Source organism: Trachemys scripta, chromosome 12 (genome assembly GCF_013100865.1).
Source record: "Trachemys scripta elegans isolate TJP31775 chromosome 12, CAS_Tse_1.0, whole genome shotgun sequence".
Taxonomy (NCBI): domain Eukaryota; kingdom Metazoa; phylum Chordata; order Testudines; family Emydidae; genus Trachemys; species Trachemys scripta.
Genome location: NC_048309.1, coordinates 29,821,411 through 29,848,486, shown reverse-complemented (window position 1 = coordinate 29,848,486; position 27,076 = coordinate 29,821,411). Strand labels below are relative to the sequence as shown.

Below are 27,076 nucleotides of genomic sequence, written 5' to 3'. Positions count from 1 at the left end.
AATGCATTCTTAAAAGGACAGAGTTCATAGCTAAAGCAAGTCTGTTAGATAAGGGAGCCCAATTTTGAATGACTTTTTCCATCAATTTGCTGTGAGGCCCCTTTAGCTTTGGAAGATCTTCATGCTGGACGAGAGGCATTGGCTCTATTCCCAGTCCCTATAATAGAGCAGGAATAATTTTGGATTGGAGTCAAATTCAGGTTTAAGGCACCATGAAGGGTAAATAAGGATTCAGGCTAAGCAGAAGGCCAAGGAAGCAGTGTCATGTGCTGAGACATGTGGCAGGTTCCCAGAGCAGCCAGGTGGCAGACCTGTGCCTAGCATGATGTTACTGAAATGCTGTCACAATGTCATGATGGCTGAAAGTGACATCAAATTCTCAGCTATTGTAAGGCAGTAATAAGTAAAGATATAAATGCAGAGGAGATAACCAGCAACACTTTACCATCATATGCTACTGGTAGAGAACATTATGTTTGACCTATAGACATGAAGATTGCATTTGAAGACTGGAGGGGAAGGGATGCTAATAGGCAGATAAGAAAGGGACTGGGAATCTGCCAAGGGGTTTTACATAAGTACCAAAGCTCCTTTTGAGAGTGTTGAATGTATCCAGTAATGGGCCTCATCACATTCCCTACCCTGTTTCCCCGAAAATAAGACATCCTCCGAAAATAAGGCCTACTTACAGTTTTGCCTCTCGTTGTAATATAAGGCATCCCCCCGATAATAAGACCTCCCCGATAATAAGGCATCCACCGATAATAAGGCATTTTTCATTTCTGAAAAATAAGACATCCCCTGAAAATAAGACCTAGCGCATCTTTGGGAGCAAAAATTAATATAAGACACTGTCTTATTTTCGGGGAAACAGGGTAGGTGTTGCATTTCATTGCCCAGTAAACTTCTCTGTGCTTCCCTTGCTCTGATCCCAGAGGGTTTGATTTGGATTCTTCTGCCTATTTCTTCAAGTTTTAAAAGCAACTCTGGTGTTCGAATATATGGAGCCACACTGTCCTTGATAGACTACGTCCATGACAGCCACCAACTCCTCATCTCTTGGGGTTCAGCTTGCTGTGAGGGGATCCAAATGCTGAATCCCATGTGCTTTAAGCCTCCAGAGTCTGAGCAGAGTTCACAGCTGGGAGACAGCTGGCTGGAAGCAGTGCTGCCGTTTCCAGCTAGCTCCAAGTCACCCCGGCTGTGGTGAGAAGTCTGATGCCATATCAAGCCAACAGCTCATCAGTGCTGCAGGCTCTCTGGGTCCACAGTGGCAGTCTCTGGGCATTGATGCCAGCCTTTAGGCTGGGTCTGAGCCACCATGCTCTGCTCAGGCCCTGCACTGCTCCATGACTTCATGGGAGGAGGATGCGGGAGGGATTTTGCTGTGGGATTTGTTTTGGCCTGTTACAGGGACAGGAGGCAGTGGCAGAGTTTGGACCTGAACTCTCCTGCAACTTGGGGTGCTGGGATTGGGGCTTTGATTCAGGCCCATCTCCTTACAAGCAATAGAAAAACGTGTGTTCCTTGTGCCCCTTTTGTGCAGCTTTTCAGGTACCACCGATACTGGTCTTGGCCTAACTTCAATAAGCTTCTCTGAGAGCAGGGACAGGGAGAGGCCCTGGCCCTGGCCGTCACATCTCATGGAGCTCTAAATGCTGGCAGTGCCCAACAAGCCCATGTCAATACCCTCATGCTGCCCCTGTTCTCTCTGCCTTGAAGGGGGGGTTGCCTCATTCACTGAACAATGGCTGAGCTCTCTTCCCAAGCTCATGGCACTGACTGGCAGAGCATGTCCCAGCAGGCAGCTCCCCTGCTGCTAACACTCAGTCGCTTCACATGGGAATTTTATTTTTAAATTGCCCAGCTGCCTGTGAGATTCCGTTTGCATTGAAATCCAGCGCTTGTGGGAGCCATCCACTGGGGCTGCTCTGATCCCCCACGGCGAGCGCACTGACGGGGAAATGGGTGGGAACGTCCCTGCTGCCCTCGCTGGAGCGTGAGTGTGGGCTGGGGAGGGGAGGGGAGAGGAGCACAGGGTGGCAAAGCCCTGTGCGTAAGGGGAAGAGGGGCCAAGCTCCACCCTCTGGAAGGGTGCCAGGAACAGCTGCCAGGCCCAGCCAGAGTCCATTCGAAAGCAGTCAGTTCCCACGGGCCCCGGTGTGGTGGGCTCAGGTCAAGGCCCAAACCTCCAAGTCCCGAATGAAGAATTGCTCCTGGGGCGACAGGATTTCGTTGTCAAATGTCTCACATCGGTGACTTCCCCCATGGTACAGGTCCCCGTCCAGCCACAGGCCGAATTTGCCACTGAAAATAAAGGGAAGACCCAGCTGAGTATCAGACAAGGGCTCCAGTCTGGGGCCAAGACAGGCAGGGCAGGGGCCTCTCTGACTGTGAGCTAAGGAGGGTTCCCTGCCTCTGTCCCCATGTGGAAGGACAGCTAGTGGGCCTGATCCTGCCAAGCACAAGGCACCCCTGCTCTCAGTGACTTCAGGGTGCTCAACACCTCCCAGGATTGGGCCCAGCATGAATGCTGCCCTTTTACCATGCTTTGCACTAGGCTCTTGATGAGCATTAGAGATGCCTCTCTGAGCACCCAGCCCAGCTGCTCCCGATTGTGCAGCCCCGTGTCGGGTAAGGAGATGCACTGAGGGAGCTGCTGGAGGCTAATGGGCTGCACAGGGGCCCTGTGCTTCTGACTTGCCCTGCAGCACCTGTGTTACGAGCGAGGCTGCAGAAGGGGGAAGAGCCCTGCCTGGCTCTCAGACCCTGGGGCAGGATGCAGGGCTGGTGGAAGAAACCACTTCTTCCTTCACATGAAACAGAATCATTCAGAGCCCCACAACACCCCTTGTTACAGCCGCTTCTCAGGGAAGAGTGGCTTTTTAATGGGCTTGTTTCACAGCTGGGTGAATAGCACAGAGAGACTGCGTAACCCGCAGGGACCTGGAGCCGGAGCCACGCTCTCGCCAAGGCTTCCTGCAGCCATCGCTGTGCTCCTTGGGCATGACCAGGAAAGATGAACACCAGGGCAGGAGGGGCAGGGCCATGCACACTGGGAACACTGGAGGGAGCAGGGTGTGGGGCTGCTGAGCGCTTTTGCTTTGAGTTCACTTCTGTGGTTTTTTTCTAGGCTAGGGAAGGCAGGTGGGGTGGGGTGTCAGCGTGAGCTAACATGCTGGCTAGCCCCAGTCCTCTTCCTAGTGCACATGCAGGTTTTGCCTCGATTTAGCTGGTCAAGGTTAACTCCAGGGGAGCCCTGGTGCCAACTGGTTCTGTCAGGTACATCACTGTTATTACTGGCTGGATGACAGCGGCAGGTAGGGGACGCGGCAACTTGCAAAGCGCTGGGTTGTGGCAGAAGGGAAGGGCCCAGCGTCTCCCAAAGTGCTGTGGCCACGACCAGGCTGGGCATGTGTGCCCCACACGGGGGTTCAGTGCTAGCAGAGGGGTTTGCAGTCAGTCTGTCGGGACGCACAGCTTCATGGTCTGTGCTATCTGTCTCCTCATCTTGGACTGGGGGCAGGGGCTGTTCAGCCTCCCCAAGACCCCCTTCCTGTTAGTACTGAATGTCTCCGCTCCTGTTGGAATGGCCTTGTCTCCCCTACACTTCTAGTGTTAGTGTATCAGCTCCATCACAGCTAGCCCAGGGATGTCTCCTCAAGCTGGAAATTACACCTCCTGCTCCAAGTGTAGACATACCCTGAGAACAGAGCAACCAGTGCAAACACTTCTGCCACCCTTCACTCACGTCTGAGCACGGACGTTGCAGAAGCGAAATCAGCCAGATCCATTCACTGGTAGGAATCATGCACTCGACTCCCCTGGAGCCTCCTTCCTTATACTGGGCTGGGTTGAAGGAGCGCTAGATGAGCAAAGTCATTTACACTTCCCAAGGCTACCCAGCGCAGCAGATCTCAGAACAGCAGCCGGGTCTGTCTCCAGCCTCCAGGAGGGCAGCGTGTGTGAGTGGATACATCCACATAGACCCCTGTGGCTGGATGCAGGACTCCGCTCGCCTGCTCTGGCTGCTGGCTCAGGACGGGATGTGCTGTGCTTGACTCGGAGTACTGCAGCCCCTAACTTCCCCTACGCTGTGAGGGCAGAAGGGTCTCGAGGAGCATCGAGGCAGAACAGGCCCCAGAACTCTAGCCAGTGAAAGGCAGCTCCACCCAGTCAGCTACATACCTGCCCCCGCCAATCACTAGCAAATCTGCATCTCCTTTCAGGAAGAAAGTGTTGCTGCCTGTCCACTTAAACACCTGCAAGGAGAAGCAACCATTAGCAATCAGAGCAGGGGTGTAGGGACAGCTAATTACACCCCTTGAGTATCACCTGGCAGTGGCTTGCCATGACTGCTAGGGTCACCGGAGCAACCCCGCTCACCAGGAGCTACTTGGCCCAAAGTACTGACCAAGACTCAGCCTAGCGCGTCACTGATCCTCTCTGCACTGCATTCACCAGCTCCCCAACCCTGACCAGCTCACTGTAAAACCTGGTGTGATGCTCTGTACTGCAAAGCAGCATCCTGGCACCCCCACATTTACCATGGTGATTTAATTGTGATGTATCTTGTACAAAATATGTCATGTGAGGTGTCTATGGAAAAGTTATGGTTTGCTGAGTATGGTTATCCTATTTGCATGCATGTTTTCATTTTTGTATATTAATATTGACTATGTATCTGTATTTCAAATGTGTTTTCTGCTGGGTAACTCCCACAAGGTAGTTTACAACCAGTCTAACCAGCAGATTGTGAATGAACTATTCAAATTGATGGGTCATCAATGAACACAATGGGCCATAGAAGAAGCTTATCCCCACCTGATGGACCGTCCTGTGAACATTCTAGCCAGAATATGGGTAATGGCCCCTGCTCTGACTCGAAGCATGCAAGGACATGTGACACTGGACTCCATCTTGTGCCTGTACTTTTCCACTAACTTTGCTGGGGGCTTTGTTTGGAAAAATGAAGTTCCCTCCACATGGGAGAAGCTATAAAAGGGGGACGTGACATCATCGCTTAGCCTCTCCCGCCCCTCACAACTCAACACCTCAGGGACAGAGACTGGACTGGGGAGGTGGTCCCAGGTGGGAAAGGAGGAATCCCAGCCTGTGAATAGAAGATTGATGAACTGTTTGTACCATCAGGATGAGCCGCTGCTTGATTCAAATCCTGGCTAGTTTATAGAACTTAGATTGCAATTTTGTTTTATTTCTTAGCTAATCTACATTGATCTGTAGATTTATTACTTATAATCACTTAAAAGCTATCTTTCTGTAGTTAATATATCTTTTTTTATATTTTAACTTAAAAACTGTGTGTTGTTTGAAGTGCAAAGGAAAATCTGCTTAGGAACAGAGGCTGGTGCATTGTCCTCTCCACATTGAGGGAGGGGCGGCCTGGGTAATAACATACACTGGTCAGGCTTCTGACCAGGGCAGGATAGTACAGCTCTGGGGTCCTTGGCTCGAAAGCTGGGAGGAACTGGCTGAAGCCTCTCTATTGTTGGTTCATGGGTGGTTGGTGAAAGCATTCATGTAACTCAGCTGGGTGTGTCCCTGACTGTGAATGTTTGTGTAAGGATAGGACCAGGATGGGTCTGCAGCTTGTCACAGCATCACAGTGAGAGAGGGAGCCCAGGCTGGTGAAACAGAAGGCTCAGCGGTACCCCAGTTCCAGGTTGCACCCCAGGGAAGTACGTCATACTTGGGGCAGAATCTTTTCTAGCTCTTCCAGCGTCCTGGTTAGCAAAATGTAGGCACGGGCTATAGTAAGGCTCCCCCTCCACTCTGTGTGGCTAGGGCAAGCAGCACCCCACAGTGCCCCTCCTCCCTGGCTGGAGTGGTGAGAGCTCCTCCCCCCTGTTCAAGCTACTTTATTCTGCCTGCAGGGGGTGCTCTCCGGGACATTGCAGTCACCGCTGGGACTGTGCAAAGCCACTACCCACAGCAGGCAGGCAGCGCTTTGGGGGAGCTGTGCCAGCCGATATCCTTGTTCCCAATGCGTTCCACCGCCTGTGAGTCAGCATTAGCCGTACTGCCATTGCACACAATTTTATAGTGACTCGTGATGTCTGATTTCTTCAAGCCCCAGCTCCTGGAGTCACTTCAGCAGCACATCAGCCTCTCAGCTCTCCTTAAAAATATGTCAGCTTTTGGCTGGGGAAAGCTGGTGACTGTGACCCAAATGCGACCTCAGGCTCAGAAACCGGGGGGCAAAGAATAAGAACTGGCATTTGTTATTTTTCAGCCTCTCATGATTCCCTGGGGGCTGACTCATGCCTTTGGGTCCCTGGGGCTGGCGATGTGTCAGGATGATGAATGCTACTGCTGGCGAGGAAAAGGGAGAGCCCCATTGGACTGCACCTTTGGCCAGTCACAAGTGTGTCAGCAGTGCTGGCCAGAGAACAGGTTCTCACACAACCACCTCATGTTCCAGTCCTGGTGACACTTTGTGCCAGGAGCCAGTATTTCCTGTGCCTTGCTTAGCAGAGGGTGCGCCAGGCCTATAAGGGGTTAAATGAGTAACTGCCCAGGGCTCTTCTTGGTGTGGACAATTCCCCTAAATGTTGGGGTGGAGCTGAACTCCACAGGGAGGGAATGGGGGCAGGACATGAGGCTGATAAGGTGCAGGGTTTGAATTAGCTGTGCTGGGGGCTGATAATTCAGTTCAGTGCTGCTGGTCAAAATGGCTTGTGGGAGGTGATGTGCATCGAGTTCCCCAGCCCCAGAAAAGGAGACAGAGCGAACTGGGAGGAGGAAAGTGGCCCTAGTGCAAGGAGAGGCTTCTCCTGAAATTTGGCCTGCATTAGCCACACCACCCAGCACTCAGCCCACATGTGATACAGCAGCCCCACCCCGACCCAACACAGCCGTAGCCGCCGTACAGGATCACAAACGAAAACTCTCTTTGCTTCTGTGTTTGGCTTTCCCAGCGTGCGGCCTTAGGAAAAGGAGCTGATTTTGAAGTCAAAGGAAGATCTGGCCCCCACATGCAGGCAAGACTGGACTCCAAGGGGAAATTCACCCCTGTGCCAGAGCTGCGTGCTGGATTGTTCCCCACGGGGGCCTTGCTGCGGCTTATGGCACCTTCACGCTGGCTCTGCTGGCATAACGCTGCTGTAACGCAATGGGAATCTCACCAACAGAACAGTCTGCGCCGCAGTCGAGACGGGACTCGGTTTGACAGCCCTGTTCCCGGCTGCTTCCGGGTGAGGCAGCAACTGGGCTTGGTCGTTCCCATGTGTTATTAGCCCCACGAGCCCAGCAAGCGTCCAAGTGAGACAAGCTGAGGGCCAAGGGCCTGAGCAGGTTGGGGAGCAGGAGATACCTGAATTCTGGACCAACTCCCCTCCATCCTACTGCGTTTTGTCTATGCTGCCTTGTTAGATCATTATGAAAACCAAGGACTTCCCAGTCGCTGTTTCCCCCTGCCCCAGCAACATCTGACGTTCCAGGTATTTGGGCACATTCCCCCAAACAAAACACTTGGTTTGCTGAGAATGAGGGTTTCTCCATATCCCAGCAACACTCCCACTAAAACACTAGGAAATACCCAGGTAAGTTCTTCCTGTTCCTGCCTGGGACACACTGCTCCTCCTTCACCCATCTTTCCAGCCCCTGTAGCATACAGCCCCCATGCCCCACACCAACAAATGTGCAGCCTGGAGGCCAAGCTCGGCAATCCAACATAGCAGCCCCCTGGAATGCGACTGCCTAACACAACACAAAACCTGTTTCACAGATGTTTTTACTAGGGCTGCTCAAAAATGTCCCATCAAAACTGTTTTTGATAGAAAATTGGATTTTCAAGCAAATGAAGTGTCTGCCTCTGTGGAAAATCTCAATATTTTGTTAGCAAAAAGAGGCGAAAATCCAAAATATCCTGGTTCAAAATACCACCACAGTGTCTCGTGGGAGTAATAGTTCAGGTGCCCTATGCTCCCACCCTCTTCCATGGATAGGGCTCTCTGGCTAGACTGCACCACGCATGATGCATCACTGCCAGGGACTTCTATGCACCTCCTCCCATCACCAAGCAGGGAGAAAGTAGTACATCACGGGAGATGTAGTCCAGTCAGAAAACCCTGACCATAGACTAGAATGTGAGCATTAGGCAACTGAACTGCAATGCCCATGAGGCACTGTGGCTCCCATCAGAGTTAAATTTTCAGTTTTCAGCCAACATTTTTCACCAGAACGTTGAAATTTTCAGTTGGGGAAAAAAGTCTATTTTCTAAGCGGCTCTAACTATCACCTTCATGCACCAAACAGTTCCTAAAATCTTTCTAGTGGTTTCACAGAGCCATGTCAGTACTTAACCTGCTCCTAATCTCCCAACACAAAGCCAGAGTCCAACACAGTATGACAACAACAATCCAGCCAGGGCTGGCTCCAGGCACCAGCCCACCAAGCTTGTGCTTGGGGCAGCACCTGGAGGGGGGCGGTGCGGTGCGGCGCTCCGGCCGCTGGGGAGAGCGGACCCACAGTGGGCTCGCCGCCCTCCCCCAGCGCTCCGTCCGCCGGGGAGAGCGGAGCCGCAGCGGGCTCACCGCCCTCCCCCGGGCGCTCCGGCTGGTCAGGGAGAGCGGCCCGCGGCTGGGCTTGGCGCCCTCCCCTGCCACGCTCGGGGGAGGGGCGGGGGGCGCAGCGGGAGGCTTTTTTGCCTGGGGCAGCAAAAAAGCCAGAGCCGGCCTTGAATCCAGCCCAAACTACTTTCCGCCTGCCCCAGAGCTACCACCCATGCCAGGCAATGCCAGCAGCATGCTCAGCATGGCGCAGGCTAAGGTGTGTGTATGCTGGATGGTGAGGTGCTAGGGACAGAGACGGGCGCATGTACAGTGGGAAAGGGTGAGGAGGAACGTACTTGAGGGTATTTTAGCAGGCACTGCAGTAGGATTTGCACCTGGACAACCTTAGCTCTAAAGCACTAAAGGTGTTTTATTTGTGGGAGTGGCTTTCCCAGTTCTTAGTATGTACATAACGACAAGTATTCCCATCCCCCCGTCCCTCAGCACGCACTGGCTACTGCTGTGTCCAGCCATCCTATGACTGGAAAGGAGAAATATTCACCAAACCGCAGGTTACAGGCAAGCAAGGGGCAAACCTCAGCTCTGATGTTGGTGGGTGCAGCTTACACCAGGGCTGGAGCTGGCTGCAGCTTCTGATTTGATCAGTCACCAAACTGGCATCCCAGGCTGGGGCTCTGCAGCAGTATCTGCCGGGGCTTGGGCAGCGAGTGTTGTGGGGGGAGTGGCGCATGCCTGTCTGGGTGACACCTACTGGGTGGATTTGTCAGGACCTGAGAAAAGCATTATGGACTATTGGGATTTCTTAGGGCCTGGCCCTGCCCTCCCAGAAGTCAGGCGGAAACACCGCTGAAGCCAGCCAGGCCACAAGCCCTAGGGCTTTGTAGGGGCCCAAGGTGGAGGTTTCCGCCCAGTTCTTCGGAGACTCAGCTTCCAGAGGAGTTGTGCCTCGCAAGCAACGCCTGATTGCGCCCTCAGGAGCATGGGTTAGTCTGACTCTGCCAGTCACTAGCAGGAAAGTCAAGTGATTTTCCATAATCAGACACTGAATTATTCAGTTACTTAAGTCTGTTGTTACAATTAAGTCACTATTTAATGACTAAGGAGCGGAATTACTTCCTGGTAATTATTCCTGTTAATTAAACGCTCCTCCTAGGTAAAGGAGCCCTGAGGCTGGGACTGGCTTGGGGATGGGGTTACTCAGCCGTTTCCAGAGGCAGTGAGGAAGGAATGGCTGTGCCCTGCTGAGCTCAGGCGGTGCCTGCAGGTTGGGAAGGAAGCTGTCTCTGAGATGCTTTGCAAGTCTGACTCATGCTGCTTCAATCAGCCACATGCCATGGACTTTGGGCCCGCCAGGAGTGCAGAATGCTCTCCCCAGCGCTGGCTCAGCTCCCAGCATGGCTACCGGTGACACTCTTTAGGGAAGGAAGGTGGGAGCAGCTGACCAGCACTATGGGGCCTTTAGGGTGGAAGTGGAGGGGAAGTCCAAATCCCCCCCCCGCCCATGCCCACAGAGCGGCTAAGTGACCCAGAGCTCCTGCTGGGGGTGGGGGGCAGAGCCACAAGGGCGCACTGCTGGCAGGGAAGAGGAAGCAGAAAGGCTGTGGACTTGTCCTCCCCCCACATGATTGCACCCCCACATGCCCCTGGGCCTGCGCTGCACTTGGGCCTTGGCCAGCAAAAGCCCCTGTCTCCGCTCCTGGGAGAGAGCGTCACAGGTTGATTCCAAAGCCCCCCCACCGAGAACGTGAGCGTCGCTGTTACCTTTAGCTCTGGGGAGAAGGAGAAGAGAAAAGTCTCCCCTGTCCCATAAAAGCAGCTGCTGAGTCGGATGGTGGTGGAGGAGAAGGCTCCAAACGTCTGGAATGGAAGCAGAGGAGAGAAGATCACAGCACTGCCAGCGCTCGTGGTTTTAGCACAAGTTTTGCTGTAATTGGGGTTTCCTTAAAGTCCCAGCTCCCCGAGCCCTGGGATTCCAGGAGAATCTCAGCTTGCATTAGATACAAAACGAAGCCGGAAGGCAAAGAATCCAACATTTAAAAAAATCTCCTGATTTGTAAACCAATTGCATGAGTGATTTCTGGAGGCCTCACTCGTGATGTGCGACTGCTGGGGCTGTCAATTCTGCAGTTACCTGCAGCAGCAAGTAACCGGGGCAGGCCTGTTCACTGTCTTTACCTCTCCCAGCCATTGCAGCTCTCAGGGCAGGCTGTGTGTGCCCCAGCTCCCTTCCCAAATGCAGGATATCTAGGACCCTGAGGCTGCTGGAATGTGCACCCAGGCTTTTAGGCACCATTATGAACAGTTACCCCACAAAAAGAAGAACAGGAGTACTTGTGGCACCTTAGAGACTAACAAATTTATTAGAGCATAAGCTTTCGTGGACTACAGCCCACTTCTTCGGATGCAGTTACCCCACAATCACTACCCAGGCCAATCCATGGCACCACTGCCCCCTCCACGTCTCCACATCCCATGCTGGAGGTCCTGTGGGGAGGACCAGTGGCTCCAGGTTGTATCACTCAGTGAGGAGGTTCTGTAGCCTGTAACCGGGGTCCAGCCAAGCTGGAAAGGGGCTGAGCAGACAGGACAAAGCCATCACTATCAAGTCTGAAAGGTGCCTTGCCCCGTGGATTCTCCCTCCAGCCAGTGCTGGGCTAATCCCTGACACTGGCAGGTGCTCCCTGAGGCCAGGTGTCTGCGTGCTACTCAGGGGCTGTGGCTACATGTACACGCATGCTCCGCCCACAGACCATTGCTGCTGGCAGGGCTGACACGTGGGACCTTGATTACCAGCAGCACAGGCTCTGACTGTGTGAGAAGGAGTGGCTCCATCGGCTGTGAGCAGCCAGCTGTACAGTTACCAGAGACAGCCACTGCAGGGAGACACAATCACAGCCCAACGCCCGCCATGGGCAGGGGACCTGGGGATGGGTCCAGAACAGACCCAGCCCCTTCCAAGGAGCGTTTTGGGGGCCAGACACAGGATGCAAAAACCGTGGGGAACTGCAAGTGGATCTGATTCCCTCCAACAGCTCAGCCTGGCCCAGGTGCACTGCAGGAGTTACTGGCTGTAGGTGAACTACAGAGAGCAGACGTTACCTTAGCACTTCCCCACGCCTGTACCCCACAGGCCCACAGCCTAAGCACTGCCCCTAGGATTGCTGGCCTCCTACCCCCCCATGTCCCCAGCACAGCAGGGTGCTACCCCACCACTACCAGCATGGGGGGAAGTCTGGTGAAGGGGTGTGCTGCGGAGGGAGGGGGGGACAGCCGCAGGGTGCGTGTGTGCTGTAGCTGTGGGTGCGATATGGTGAGTGGGGGCGCACAGGGGATGAGCTCTCAGGGGTTAACTCCGTTTTCTCGCTGGGTTGGGGCTGAGCCAGGTGTGCGGAGTACAGAGCTGCCCATGGCACTACACAGTGGAGGGTTGGTATATTAACCAGCATGCACTCCAGCTCTGCATGGCCCCCTCACTCCCTACCTGGGTGGCACTGCTCCTTGGCTTGTGGGTACCGAGGCGTAGGGAAGATTTATGCCAGGTTTGGCTATCCAGGGCTAGATGAGTGCCATGTGCGGTCACCCCAGACCTGCCACCTGTGCGCGCCAGAGATGCTGGGTTAATTCTTCCACTTGTTTAACATTCCGGTCACCTCTGCCCTCCCTGGTTCAGCTGGGACAGGAAGTGGCGGTGCAGAAAAGGCTGGCATCTGGGGGTTCTCTCTAGTCTGGCCCAGTCAAGGAGGTGCTGGAAGGCCTGGCTGAGCCCTGAGCCAGGTGGGGGCATGTTTCCCCTTCACTGATTGGCTAAGTTCACTGTGCACTGGGCAGACCCGGGGAAAGGAGCATCTGGGGGCAGGGGACATGCCTAGGGGCAGGGCAAGGCTCCTCCAGCAAGGTGTGGGACTAGCCTAGGAGAAGACTAGGAGGAGAGGTGGGTCAGGGAGCAACACACGCCTAGGGGGCCTGGGAGGGATGTAGGAGGGGTCAGGTGGTGAGGGGAGACCAAGGACGGTGGAGATGGGCCAAACCAGCAGGGAAGCACTCTAGGGTCACAATGGATGTGGGAAGGGATGCTGGGGAAACTAGCAGAACATGGGGTGCTGGATGACTCTGGGGATGGGGGGCGGCAGGAGGTGCACAGGGACCAGGACGCTATCGCTGGTAGCTAAGAGGCCCACCCTGCGATCCCTGGGACTATGGGAACTGCTTGCCACCCGCCTTTTCCCGGCGTGGCACTAGCTCCCTGGTGCCCAGAGTTGACTGCAGGATCCTGCTGCAGTGTCTCTCCAAGTGCGACTGGTGCCCATTGCTGTGCAGCCTGGCAGCTAGCCTGGCCCTGGAGCAGGACATTGCTGCTCATTCGCTGGTCGGCTTCTTTGTCCTTTTTCTTCTAATAAAAATCCAGACAAGGTGGTGCCGTTCGAGACGGACCAGAGGACGGGGGGCTGCTGGGTGCTCACTAGTGCCTGGCAGGAGAGCCCTGCTGGGAATGCCTGATTGCAAACAGCCCATGTGCTCCCCAGCAGTCGGCCAGCACCTCCCACTCCCCAGGACTCCGAATGCATCCCACAAGCCCCTCGGGCTGGCAGGCTGGAGCCCTGGGGCTGCCACGGACCCTACAGAGTGGGGAGAGCCTGGGGCTTGAGCATGCAAGTGAAGTTAGTGGCCCAGAAGTTCAGGAGGTTTCACTCGCACCCTGGGCCACGTCCGGAGTTTACAGAGAGACAGCAAAGGCCACAAGAAACCCTGGCAGAGCTCAGCTACACCACCCCGCTCTCCTCAGCTGTGCCCTGCCTGCCCCTGGCCTGCTTCAAGCATCCCAGCCCCCTGCTCTGCAGGCCCTAGCCCAGCACGCCCCACCCCGCTACTGAAAGGCCCCTCTGTTCCTACCAATGTATTGGCGTGGCTGGGTTTCTCCCCCTAGACCAAGGAGAGTGCTACCCAGGGGGCCCTGCCAACCAGCCCCTCCTGCGCTCATCTCTGCTCCTGAGGGAGCTCTCTCAGCTTTTACCTGTTTATGGAGAGTTTCCTACCAACTCTCTCCCTCCCTGACTCAGAACCATGCCTTTCATTGCAGCCTTTGCCATGGCCCATGGATGCGTCCTGTGCAGTGCTGGGGAATTAGTATGTTTGTACAGATGGGTTGCCAGTGCTTTGTACTGGAGCCACCAAAAAGCTCTCCAGATGGCCCGGTGTGTTTGAACAGGACAGTTCTGCCTGCCACAGTCAGCAGCATCTGTACTCCCACCGGTGTTTGCTCAGCAGCAGGCTGACATAGTCAAATCCCATGTGATTCTGCAGCTGCCAGGTTACTCTTCAAGGCCAGCACAGAGCACACAGCCAGTTCAAAACAATGACAAGCGCCACTGTAAGGCCCTGGGTTGTGTGCCAGGCTGCACCGAGCATACTCTGCATTTCGGATCTCCAGTCTGGGTACTGGAATTCCTTAACAAACCCTTCTCGTTCCAGACCTGCCACTGCTCTGCTTACTAGGGACAGCCCGGAACTGGAACTAACGGACGTTCCTTTCCGTTTCAGATCCAGAGGGGATCCGTGGGCTACAGCAGCATCTCTCAGGCTGTTCAGATTGGTGACCCCTTATTCAAAGTCAAAAACCTTCACAACCCACCCCTTTACATTAACTATAAAAGTAGGAGTACAAAGTGGACCAATGAGAACGTGCTAAGAATTTCCTGGGCCTGGGGCAGGTTGTTTCCAGGGGTTGGCAGAGGATACTTCCCCTGGAAGGGTCAGGGTGTGCAGGGACTGAGAGTTTGTTGCTTTACCTTACAGTAAAATTTTCAAGCATCTCGTGCTTTGATTGCCTCGTGGCCCCAAATCGCATGTAATGACATTTTCTTTTCACAATTTCTCATGAAAAGTAATTCCCCCAGTCCGTGCCTCCCTGCCCCAACCCGGAACCAGGGCCAGGAGTGGGGCCACCAGGGGGGTATGCAGACAGGGGTAAGAGGGCTGAGGCAGGGCCACAGCTGAGGGTGGGTCTGGGGCCAGGGGCCAAGGCTGGAGCGGGAGCAGAGCCGCAGCTGGGCCGTGGTGGAGACTGGCAGCCATGCCTGTGGCTGGGTGCACCTCCTCCCCCACCCCCAGCCTCCGCCCCGGGCTGAGGGCTGGCAGATGGGCCCCAAGCCGGGTGCGGAGCCACTACAGGGCTGGGGACGGGGTCCGGTGCAGGGACGGGAGCTGGCGCCAAAGTCGGGGGCAGGGCCAGAGCAGACGTGGAGCCAGGGCTGGGTAGCGCTCCCTCCCCACCCCGCTGGGGCCCACGTCCCACAGTTTGGGGACCTCTGTTGTAGGGGTTTCTTTAACTCTCTACTCCTGGGGGAGTCTTTTTTGTTGTCTGTATTGCTGACAGGAAATAAATTACCAAAATAATTGAAACTGCCATGATTCTATGGTGTTATGGGGCCAGGCCAGCACACTCGGCCGGAACCGGGGCCAGCGCCCCGGGGTCCGAGCCGAGCCGGGCCGGAGCCGCTGGGGCCAGGGCTGGAGCCAGGGGTGCTTGGCCGGCACCGCTCGGCCGGGGTCGGGCCGGCGTGCTCGGCCAGAACCGGGGCCGTTACCCCGGGGCCTGAGCTGAGCCGGGCCAGAGCCGCTGGGGCCGGCTGAGGCCGGAGCCGCTTGGCCAGGGCCGGAGGGAGCTGCTCGGCCAGGGCCGGACTGGGCCGCGCCGCGCCTCCCCGGAGCCCTCCTCCTCGCATCCCCACCCCGCCCCAGCTTACCTGCTGCTGCCCGCCTGCCCCTGCTTGTTTTCAGACTTCCCGTGAACATCTGATTCGCGGGAAGCAGGGGAGGGGGAGGAGCAGGGGGGCAGAGCGTTCAGGAGAGGGGAGGAGGGGGAAGTGAGCTGGGGGAGGGGTGGACAGCTGCCGGGCCAGGAGGCGTGCTAAGGCTGCAGGGGATGGGGGGAGCCGGGAAAGGGCTTTGGTCTATAAATAGCCGACCGGGGGGAAATCCCAGACATTTTTAGATTTTTAGAAATTCCCCCCCAGACGGCTATTTAAAGAACGAAAAGCCGGACATGTCCAGGAAAATCTGGACGTATGGTAGCCCTAGGGGGGTATGCCTGGGCCCAGAAGGGGGATTACAGCTAGGAAGGGGAGCCAGGCTCCTGGGCCATACCCTGCAGGATGGCCCTACTGTGCAGGGACCAGAGTTGAGCTGGCCTGTAGCAGCTGGATGTTTCTCTCGCATGGGAACCCCAGCCCCAGCGCAATGTACGATTCCATTTCCCTGGCCTCACCTGCCCGTCGGTATCTCGGATGACCAGCAGCACAGGAGAGCTCAGCTTGTTCATACTCCTGTACATGCTCTTCAGGCTAAAGCCATCCCTGGCGGTGCAGTAGAGCAGGTTCCAAGGGTACCCGGTCACTCTCGGCGGGAGGTGGGGAGCCAGCTGGGAACAGAGCCACAGGAATCAGTTCCCACCAGGGTCCCTGTCTGCTCCCTGACCTCTGGCAGGAGCCTTTCCCATCGGTCACTTCCACACCTCCCTCACCCAACTGCTCCCTGCTGTCTTCTCCTGGGTGTCTGGCTTTGGGCTGGATGGCACCCTGGGGGCTGCACGCACAGAGCCCTCCCCACAAACCTCACCTTGCCCATGTGTCAGCTCCAGGGCTCTGTCTCCCCCCTCATGTTCCCTGGGGGCTCTGCATGGAAGGGGCTCTGCTAGGGCTGGAGGAGTAGGCCGTAGGAGGGGAGAAGCAGGGCACAGGCTGGCTCATGGCATCATCTCCTACAGACCACCTCCACCCTCCCACCCCAGGACTTGTTAGTACCCCTGAGAGCTTTCCAGCTCAGCTGGGTCCCCTCCCAGCCTGGAGGGCCCCACCAGTGGTAGCACGGCCCTGCAGGCAGAGCAGCATGGGGGCAGAGGAGCGGGCTCCCCCCGTTGTGGCTCATTAGGGGTGGCCCAGCCAGGCCTTTCCCCACACACATGCTCCAGGAAGACCAGACCCTACCCCCAAGGGGACAACTTCCAGGGGCCTCAGTGAAAGGGATCTGCAGGGGTCATCTCCCCCTCGCCTGTCCCAGCCAGGCCTTCTCCAGAGGAAAGTGATCTGCACAGAGAGCCCAGCCCAAACGGCTCCTGGCCTGCTGGCATCAGGGTGAAGAACCCATGCAGCTCCAGGGCAGCAGAGATGTTGGGGTAATGTTTGCCAGAGCGTTCGCAGTGTGGGGACGTGGAACAATCCCACTGATCCAATCCCAGAAGGGGGAACCCCCAGAACGGGGTTTGCCCGGGACATCACCCCTCTCAGTGAACACGCCCTGTGGTCCAGGCCTGCCCTGGAGCTGGTGGAAGGCTATTCACTGAAGGGAGGAATGAGGGGTAATGGTCAGGTCGGGCGAATGATTTATTAGATGCATTTATTGCTCATTATTATTATCGTTTGGCAACGGGGCTCAGCTCTGCGGGGTGCCTGGATACGTGGCTCTGTGGACTCCACATTTGCTGTCTCTCAGTGCGTCCATATCAGGTCTTTGCCTCCTTTCACAAGTACCAAGATGTACTCTCCAGCTGCCAGGCGGCAAACCCCTGGGCCCTGAGCTAGATGGGGCTGGTCCCTGCTCACCCACCCTCACCAGTGACACACTGTCTCTGGGGCGAATGGTCCCCTGAGGCACAGGGCAGACCTCTGGAGACAGTGGCGTTAGAAGCGTCGCACTGGGATCCCCAAGGTCCGAGCTGGCCCAGTGCTGGTGCACGAAATGCCCTTGCAGGCCCTGTGCGGTGAGCCGATCCAAGGCTATGAACCAGGGAAATGACAGCAGGAGCCCACGGCAGCACTGCCCAGCCTGTTTCCAAGCTGGGGGGGCCGGGCTGGCCAGGGGAACGAGTTCCATGCCCTGAGGTGCCCACCAGAATGGCTCAATCCCACTGAGGAGCTGTCCAGAGGACGGGGTGGAGGGGCCAGCTCCAGGCCAGAGGAGGTTCTAGAACTGCCAAGCACCTGGCCACAGCCTGACCCAGTGAGGTTACCTAGCCCTGCAATGGGGTGAGCCCGCAGCCTGCGCTGAGCTCACCTGCTGGACCTGCCCTGCATGCAGGACGTTGCTCTCTCCATTCAGCACCGGCTGGTAGGGCTCCTCTGGGGGTGATGCTGTCACTCCCGCGCCTGCCCGGCCTGGCTCCTCCTGCTCAGCAGTCTCGACACACTGCAGGGGCTGAGCTTCCTCCAGGCAGCCAGTCTGGGGGGAGATGCCCACGCCATGTGGGGAAGAGATAAGGGACCCCAGCACAAAGAGCAGCACTTCCCCCTTGGGCCCAGCCACGGCCCTCCTGGCCATCCCATCCAGAGAGTGCTGGTGCACAGAGAATGGGCTGGCATCACCCACGCCCTGCCTGGTGAGCCCTTCAGTAGAAGGGGGCATTTTAAGCCCACTGGGCAGGGTCCAGCCTGTGCCTCTCAAGGGCCCAGTGTGTGGGTCAGACCCTAGGCTTTTAGCTTCCCCAGGTCTGAGGAGATCCGGGACACAGCACTGCCTTTGGAGTGATAGAGAGCAACCCCAGGGCTGCTCCACAGCCCAGAATAGCTGAAACACAAGTGCCCGCCACCCAGCCCAGCCCAGCCCAGCCCAGCCCCACCCTCTATCACTGCCCTACACTGGGAACTGTGGGAGTGAGGGGCATATAGGGCTGTGTGTTGGGCCAGTGCTCTCCCTTTGTATGGTCCCTTTCTGTTCCTGGCACAGAATAAAGAGGCTGCCAGACCCGCCCCTCAGTCTGGGACTGGCTGCCATGTCCCAACTCCTGGGCTTGCCCCACTAACCATGCTCTGTTTCACTGTGTGCATGGATCCCGAGGGCTCAACGCCAACTCTGTCCAGTGCAACAGCTTCAACAGGAGACCTTGAGGGAGCCCCACATGAGAATACCCCATAGCCCTTCTCGCCCTCAGCCAGCACAGGAGTCTCCCACACTCCAGGTTAGTGCCCTAACCACTAGGCTAAAAGCCATGCTGGAGGCCTGCTCCCCAGCTTCTTGCTAACAGCATGGGCACCTACTGCCAAGTGAGGGTTTGCAGCTGAGAATTGCAAGCAGAGAGGGGGCGGGGCTTAGCACACACCCTTCTCGTTGGCCTCTCCCATTGGATAGTTTAGGTGGCTTCTCGCCTCCCCTGTTGGCTTTTGTGAATTGCATTGTGAGACACCTTTGTCTCCCCATTCATCACATAGGGAGCCAGGTGCATAATTCTCACTCTGGGAATCTCAGCATTGTTCCTGTGATTTTGTTACACTTGCTGGCACCCTGCACACAAGGCCTAGCTGACTGCTGCCCTCTGAGAACGTGACACCTGCCCTCACCCTCACGCCCCCAGGCTTCGATAAGGGGCTTGCTGCCAGCATTCACCAGGCTTTGTATTGCCACTGGGCAAACTGCCCGCTGCTGCTCAGGTGCTTCTGAGTACAACTCAAATGCAGGATGTGGACACCCAGGGGACCCGGATAAGGGTTGCATGGGCAATCTTGATCCTGGCATTTTCTGGCTTTTGAGTGCCTGACTTGGCAACTTTAACAGTCTTTTAACATGGTTTTGGGGGCATAATTTCCTAATTTTTTGAAGACAAACCCCCCCCAAAAACAGAAATTCCCTCATATTGACCCCCAGTTTGGGTCAGCAGCAGGGCTTAGGTCTTTTGCTCCACAGCACAGACCTCTGATACTTGAGCTACCAGAGGAACCGGTAACAGCAGCAGTAGGCTGTTAACCTCTGTGTGGACCAGAGGAGGACAAGTGAGTTTCACAGCTATTTGCTGACAGAAGAGGAAGGCTGAGACTCCTGGGTTCTATTCCAGGATCTGTAGGGGACTGTGATCTAGTGGTTGTAGATCCCTCTACTGCTGTTTCCCTAGCCTGTCTCTGCTCCTCCCTCCTCCCCTTGTGCTCCTATCCATCGCTCCTGCCCCTCCCCCTCTGCTCCTGTCCCCCAGCCACCTGCTCCCATCCCCTGGCTTTTGCTCTCTCTGCACCTATAGAGCTCTTAGCCCCATGACTTTTCCCTACACTCCACTCTGCTCCTATCCCATCTGCCCCACCCTCTTCACCCTCAGCATCTATATACTCCCTGTTTCCCTCTCACTCTGCTCCTCCCACACCCCTGGGTCCTGCTCCTGGCCTCCCCTCACCCCATTCAAATGTGGCTGGTTCCTCCTGCCCACCATGCTGCCTGGGCACTGGCAGAGGGAGCATTGAGAGCACCGGAGACACTGGCTCCCAGCTCAAAGTTCCAGCACTCAGCACCATGGTGGCCTTAGCAGCTGTAGGGGAACAATTGCAGGGAAAGCCCACCTCAACGTCTGCAGTCCTGGGATGGCGCCTGCTCAGTCATGCTGGAGATGGCGCCTGTGCAGTTGGCACTTAGGCACTTTGAGGGAATGGAACATGCTCAGTGTAGACAGAATCCTTAGAGAATTTAGCTGCCAAACTCTAACAAGTCTCTAATGAGCATGTGCAAACTGAGATTTTTTCATAGTTTTATAACTTGACCTAATTTGGGCAAATACTCAGAACAACAACAAAAGGCACATACCTGTTGCCAAGGTAACAACCCCATCAAATACACACCAGATTTCAAGGCCATGCTCTAACTCATGGAGGCCCAGAGAGTCTCAGTTAAACAATTGCAAGAATATTTTTAGCATGGAAATTCCCCCCCACCCCCCAATCTTATTCTTGGACATGGCTGGACCATTTTAGCTGAAAGTTTTTTAGTTTTTAAATCAGCCTGAAGCAGAGACCTGAGAACAGTGAAAGTGTCGAACAGCCTTTACTACAGGTGGCACTAGCAGCTGCGCCTATTAAACATTTATATGACACTATGTGACCGGCTGTGACAAGTACTTGGACATTGCATAATTGTCGGGTATCTGCGGAGTCTGGAAGGGCCAGTTATGAAGGGAGTGTTTCCTCTTTGGTATAGTTTTCCTGCTCAATATTACACAAGAGATTTCAGCCCTGACAGATCTAAGGCCTTTTCACAGCCCTTGTGCCACATGAGTCAGGCAGAAATCACTGCCCAGCGCTGTTTTCCCCCAGCTGGGATAGTTGGTCAGAAACTCACCTTCACTCCCTGACTCAGGGGAGTTCCCATCCCCATAGAAAAGGCAAACAAATAAACAAGGGAAAAATTGCAGGACGCATAGATCAGATCTCCTAGAGTCACTAATACCTGCTCAAGTGAAGACTCAGGGCCCAGCTGGACTATGCTAAAGCCTGAAAGCAGAGTCAGTTGCTTTCCTGACTCATCTTTTCTCCTTGCCTCAGCATTTCCTTCTTGGGCTACTTGCAAAGCAACTCTCTTTCTGCACTATATTAATGAGAACCTGCCTCCCCAGGCACAGCTCTCTCCCCTTGCCTTTGCACACATACTAGGAGAAAACACAGTGAAGGATGGACAGAAAATCCCACGGGCACCAGGAACAGAAAACAATTAGCAAGCAGCAGCATTTTGCACCCCGGCTGGGCTGCTGAAATCACATTTCGTTCCAGGCAGAGGCCCGAGCCCTGGAGCAGTCAGGCCCTGTGCCTGTCACAGTGAGAAGCCAGCACCCCTGGCTCTGGGACCCTGTTGATTCACATGCAGGTCAGAACCAGTGCTGATGTTTGGTAAACAGAGCTGGAGCTTGTCAGAGCCACATTGTCCCTGTTTGTTTTGATTGGCCTTGCCTGGCACCCAAGAATCACAATTTAAAAGAAAATGGATCAGATTACATTGGGCAGCCGGCTGTGACTAAAAAAGCAGGTGGCTGCTGCAGGCTGGGCCCTTGGCCAGGGGAGCTGGGCCCTGTCTGCATTAGAGACACGGCACAGCTGAAGTGATACTGATAGTGCAAACCCCTAATATAGACACATGACATGGATGTGAAGTGGGGATCAGCCCAGTGCAGGTGAATCTGGTAAATTACCAGGGTCTATCACACCATCATCCCCCTTTCCATTGAGGCTACATCTACACTGAGGCTTGCACCAGATGCAGTGAGAGCAGGACAGATCTCTGTAACTAACAAGCACCCTTCACTTTCCATATTAAAGGGGAGGAAGAACAACCCAAACATTTATGCCCTGTGTTGGCTGTCAGCCAGGGCACTCTGCCTGTATGTTGTATTGCTTTCTCCCCTTTGTCTGTTCTTTTCCGTCTGCAGTTTCCGCGAGACAGCGAGAGTGTCTCTCATGTGTTTGTGCAGCACCCAGCCTGCCGCCAGTGCTGCTGTCATATCAGTAATGGAGAGTTGCAGGTTTGCAGGTGCACAGTTCAAAGCCAGCACCGGGATTTAGAGATGGGCCCAACCCTCTAACTCAAGCTCTGGATCTCAGCTCCTGTAGCCCAGGGGTGTTTGGAGCTAGATTGAGTTGACTGGATCTGGTTCCCCCAAATCTGGGGACACTTGGATCCAGGGTTTTGGGTCAGGACTTTCTCCAGTAGGAGTAACACCAATCTGATGGGTAACAGCCTATGCACACTGGACAAGGTCCCCTTGTTAAAATCAATGCGATCTAGCTGGTAACCGATGTCCCAGCAGCAGTAAATCTGAGCTAGCATCATTGCACCATCTTACAGCTGGACCTGATCAGCCTGTTTCAGAAAGGAAAGAAGCAAGTTATGGAGCACAGCTGCCTGCAGTTTGGTCTGAGTTTCAGCCCCCATCTGTCTCCCCTGGGCACACGCGGTGTGGTACATACCAGGAGAGTGTAGCCGCCACGGAGAGCTTTCATGGTGTGTGGGCGAGTCCTGCAGCAGGTGCATGGAGCTGTGCTCACTGCTGAGAGCTGCCCAGGGGAGGGGAAAGCAGGTGCCTGCCAATGGCCTGTTGAGAACACTCCCATCTAAACAGCACAGACTTTACTGCTTCCCCTCTATCTGGGCTCTCCCACCTCCTGGTACAGCAGTTAGCTCATCAACCGTGGGTAGCCTCTGCTGGTCAGGGCCCCATTGGATAGCATGTGCCTGCAGAGGGTTTACAAGACAGATCAAACCCCTTCTCTCCAATTGGAAAAAGGAGTTTAAAGGGCTTTGAACTCTTTGTAACTGTACATGAATGTCTTCCTGATGGTGGTCTCAAAGAGCTCTTCACAAAACTGCAGCAAAACTGGGTTCCTAATCACAATGCTTGTTCCCTCTATTGCATGCAGCTGGCTCTGTTATTGTAGGGTCTCACATGGGTACTGACCTGAGCACCCTGCTTTGGTATTGGAGGACTGGTTACATGTACTTTCTTACTCAGGTTGCTTATGAATGCTGAAGGTGGGTTTACTTTTTTAAGGAGAAAGAAGTGGTTGAAACACTGGGGTTTGGTTTAGTTCTGTTTTTTAAAGGCATAAGAAATACAGCAAGTCTGCAAACGGAATTAGAAAGTGAACCTGGGCAAATAGACTCTAAGGTGATTAGGAGCAAAGTCCCCACCCCGGAGGGCTGTTCTGACAGCAGTATAAATATTGTAAGCATCAGCAAGAGTTGCTGACAACTTCCGAGAAAGCTTCAACCTGGAGACTATTTGAGACAACAGAAACACACACCAGTGCTCACGGAATACAGTCAGCCCCACAAAGAGACCCAGGAAACGGCAGAGCTTCCCAGATTTGTCTGTATAGTGACCCGCTGCTCTGTAGAGAGATGATCTCACATACAGCTCCTCTTCCACTCCACACTCACTGGCCTGATCTTCCCTTCCATTCCCCAGCAGCTGGCCCCCACTTTCATTCCTGTTCTCTCTCAACCAGACCCCCTCCCTTTCTGCATGGCCCAGCCCACCCCTCATTTTGCATTCCCCACCAACTGGCACACTTCCCCATGGCCCCATTCCCCCTGCCTGGCCCCCATCTCTCATCCAGTTCCCCATTGCCCATCCCATCCCCCCTCCTATTCTTAATCACACAACATCCCTAGAGCAACAGCCTCACTGGAGCCTCTAGGACAGTAATACTAGAGCTGTGTGAGCGCAACTAGAAGAAGCCCTCTATCTCCTGTTCCTCTTCCTTTCTCCTCCCCATCCCTGTGATAAATGAAGGGGTGGGAGGTAGCTCCCTTTTATGGATACCCACCCAGCCAGAAGCTATAAAATCCCTCTTAGTAGCTGTTCTCTGATTGCTCTACCTGTAAAGGGTTAAAAAGTCTCACTGCTATGCATAGGTAAAAGGAAGTGAGTGGGCACCTGGCCAAAAGAGCCAATGGGAAGGCTAGAACTTTTTAAAATTGAAAAAAGACTTCCCTTTTGTCGGTCTGTTGTTCTCCCAGGGAGAGGCAGATAGGGCAGCAGCTATGCTGTAAGAAGCTTGGCCCAGGTATGAAAAAATCATCAGTATCATACCTAGAAACTACTCATGTGAAACCCCAGATATGTAAGTAGATCAGGATAATGGCTAGGAAGACGCAATTAGGTTTATCCCTTTTATTTCATTATGGCTTGTGGATCTCTCCGTGCTAACCCCAAGTGCTTTTGTTTTGCTTGTAACCTTTAAGCTGGACCTCAAGAAAGCTATTCTTGGTGCTTAATCCTTGTACTTGCTCTTTTAAAATCTAGCAATAGTCTGAGTTCCCAGATGTATTCTTTTTTTTTTTTTAATTAATAAAATTTATCTTTTTTAAGAACAGAATTGGATTTGTGTGTCTTATGAGGTTTGTGCATGTTGTTTAATTAGCTGGTGGCAACAGCTGATTTCCTTTCCCAGCTCTTCCCCGGAGTGGGGGGTGAAAGGGCTTGAGGGTACCCCACAGGAAGGAATTCCCAAGTATACCTTCTTGGGCTCTCAAAGAGGTTCTGTACTTGGGTGGTTGCAGCATCTACCAATCCAAGGTCAGAGAAAAGCTGTAACCTTGGGAGTTTGATACAAGCCTGGAGTGGCCAGTATTAATGTATAGAATCCTTGCAGGCCCCACCTTCTGCACTCAAAGTGCCTGAGTGGGGAATTAGCCTTGACAGTCCCTGTCTCTTTTGTGGCTTGAGCTGGAAAGGAAGCGAGGCAGCACCACAGACCTTCCAGCTCTTCCAACTACCAGCAGGAGCTCCGCAGGGCCATGGTGTGGGGAGCTCAGCTTAGAGCACTGCCCCTGCCCATGTGTACAAGGGAGATCCTGAAGGGACAGCTCCTCTCTCCTGTCCCAGGAAGCAGTTCTTGGAACCTGCAGTTCTTCAGCTTCCAGGATTTGTTTCTTCATCTGAGTGAATTCTGTGCTGGTCTATGTGAGCTTCCCGGTGCCCTCAGAGCAGGTACAACGCGGGCAGCAGCACTGCCAGCTCCCCACACACCACCCTGCCAATGTGTTTCACACATCACCTGGAGGGGCCCCAGCTCCATTGCCCAGCTGATGCCCAGATGCCCTCATGAGGCAGCCAGCAAAGGGACAAATTATTGAACTGGTAGTTCTGTGATACAGACAGTTGGCTGGTCATTGGATGGAGACCCCCCCAACTCATTTCATATAGGGACTGATGAACCTCTATCAGATGCCATTGGCTTTGGTCACTACGGGTCTGATTTTTAGAGGTGGTGAGCATTCCCAGCTCTCCCTGAGTCAGTGGGAGCTTAGCACCTCCAAACCCTTGACTACATTGCGTTAGACCGGAGTGCTATGGACTCCGCAGCAACAGAGAGCTCTATAGTCCGTCACTAGTGCCCTGAGCTAGCCAGGCCTCTGAGCTGCTGTCTATGGTAGCCAACTAAATCTGTTGATGGAGCCAGCTCATGTCTTGTCAGAGTGGGGCTCATGCTAGTTCACCAAGGCCCTTTAGGGTCTAGGGGACTTGGCTGCCAGAGCTAAAGGTATGTTCATGTGATGCTCGGCTCTAGCAGGAGTACGCTCGTTGCTGATCACAATTCCAGTATTTTCTGCCAATATTCAATATCCAACATTCCAATTCCACAAATCCAGTATTTGCTGCCGTCTCTGATCTATGTGGGAGGGAGAGTTGTTGTTATTACAATGTGATAGCGTCCACAGGAGTGCACTTACCAGAGAGCATACAGCTGGCAGGACCTGCCCTCCAGAGAGTAAAGTCGAAGTCCTCCATCCTGCAAAGGCTTATGTCTGGCTTTACACATGCATACCGTTAAACACATGCACAAATGATGGCCCTGCCAGACCACTGAGGTGGGAATGTGTGCAAATTGTTCCCTCTTGCCACAGAGGGCAGGACAAGAGGCAATGGGTTCAATCGACAGCACAGCAGATTTATATTAAATCTCAGGGAAAACTTCCTTCTGTAAGAACACTAGGACAATGGAACAGACGCCTCGGGAGGTTGTGGAAGCTTCTTCACTGGAGGTTTTCCAAAGGAGGCTGGAGAGCATGTCTTGGATGATTTAGACACAACAAATCCTGCATCTTGTCAGGGGGTTAGACTAGATGACCCTTGCGGTCCCCTCTACCCATCAGGTTCTATGATTCTAAGCAGGGGAGGGGCAGGAAAGACACAGGGACAGCAGGACACTTCAGGAGTCTGATGTCTCAGGGCACCACTCCTCTGCAGAGGCTGTATTATCTTTACTTCATGGTAACATTTGTAAATTATCACTAGATAGTTCGGAGTTAATCCATCGCTAAGGATACAAATCAGTCATGGGGGTCACGGCAATCATGGATTCTGTGACTTTACCGGACCTCTGTGACTTCTTCGACTTCAGCTGTCAGCTCCAGGGCTAGAGCTTGGTCTGTGCCCCGCCCCTTCCACCGGGGCTGGACCCAGGCTGTGTGCCCCTGCCCCAGGGCCGGGGTGGAGCCGGGACTGTGTGCCCCTGCCCCACAACTGTGGCTGGAGTACTGAGTCCTGCAAGGGGAGGCCGGGTCTGGCGGAGCAGCTGGGTTGCTGGAAGTGCACAGCTCCATGGGATAGCGTAGGACTCCCTGCAGGATCTGACAGGAGGGATCAGCTCTTCAGCAGAAAACACCAACCCCAAGGGCACATTAACCCTCCCCACCATGGGGGTTCCAAATGTCAGGATCCAACTGCCATTTCCCCTCTTGTCTGTCCTCCCTGTGTCCCTGATGCCAAGGGCTGTCCTAGGGGACTTCAGGAGGTTGTCTACGGTGGGGTCTGTGTGAGGGGGGAATGGCAGGAGGCCATAGAGCAGGGGTCGGCAACCTTTCAGAAGTGGTGTGCCGAGTCTTCATTTATTCACCCTAATTTAAGGTTTCGCGTGCCAATAATACATTTTAACTTTTTAGAAGGTCTCTTTCTATAAGTCTGTAATATATAACTAAACTATTGTTGTATGTAAAGTAAATAAGGTTTTAAAAATGTTTAAGAAGCTTCATTTAAAATGAAATTAAAATGCAGAGCCCCCCTGGACCGGTGGCCAGGACCCGGGCAGTGTGAGTGCCACTGAAAATCAGCGCACGTGCTGCCTTTGGCACACGTGCCAAAGGTTGCCTACCCCTGCCATAGAGTCTGTGTGAGGGGAGAACGGGAGGGGGCCGTGGGGTCTGTCTGAGGGGGAATTGGGAGGGGACCGTGGTCAGCATGAGGGGGGAAGGGAGGGAACCGTGTCGTCTGTGTGAGGGGGAACGGGAGGGGACCGTGGAAC

General features: G+C 54.4%; 1 protein-coding gene across 1 annotated transcript; it reads right to left on the bottom strand.

Moving 5' to 3' along the window:
• Positions 1-2,048: 2,048 nt before the first annotated feature.
• Positions 2,049-17,930, bottom strand: TLDC2 (TBC/LysM-associated domain containing 2). Its single transcript, XM_034787639.1, has 5 exons — positions 17,583-17,930; positions 15,799-15,951; positions 10,296-10,391; positions 4,189-4,262; positions 2,049-2,307 (listed from the first exon to the last, which is right to left on the bottom strand). Exons 1-5 carry the CDS (start codon positions 17,928-17,930, stop codon positions 2,172-2,174), a joined length of 807 nt encoding a protein of 268 aa, XP_034643530.1. The 3' UTR covers positions 2,049-2,171.
• Between the last annotated feature and the right edge of the window lie 9,146 nt (positions 17,931-27,076).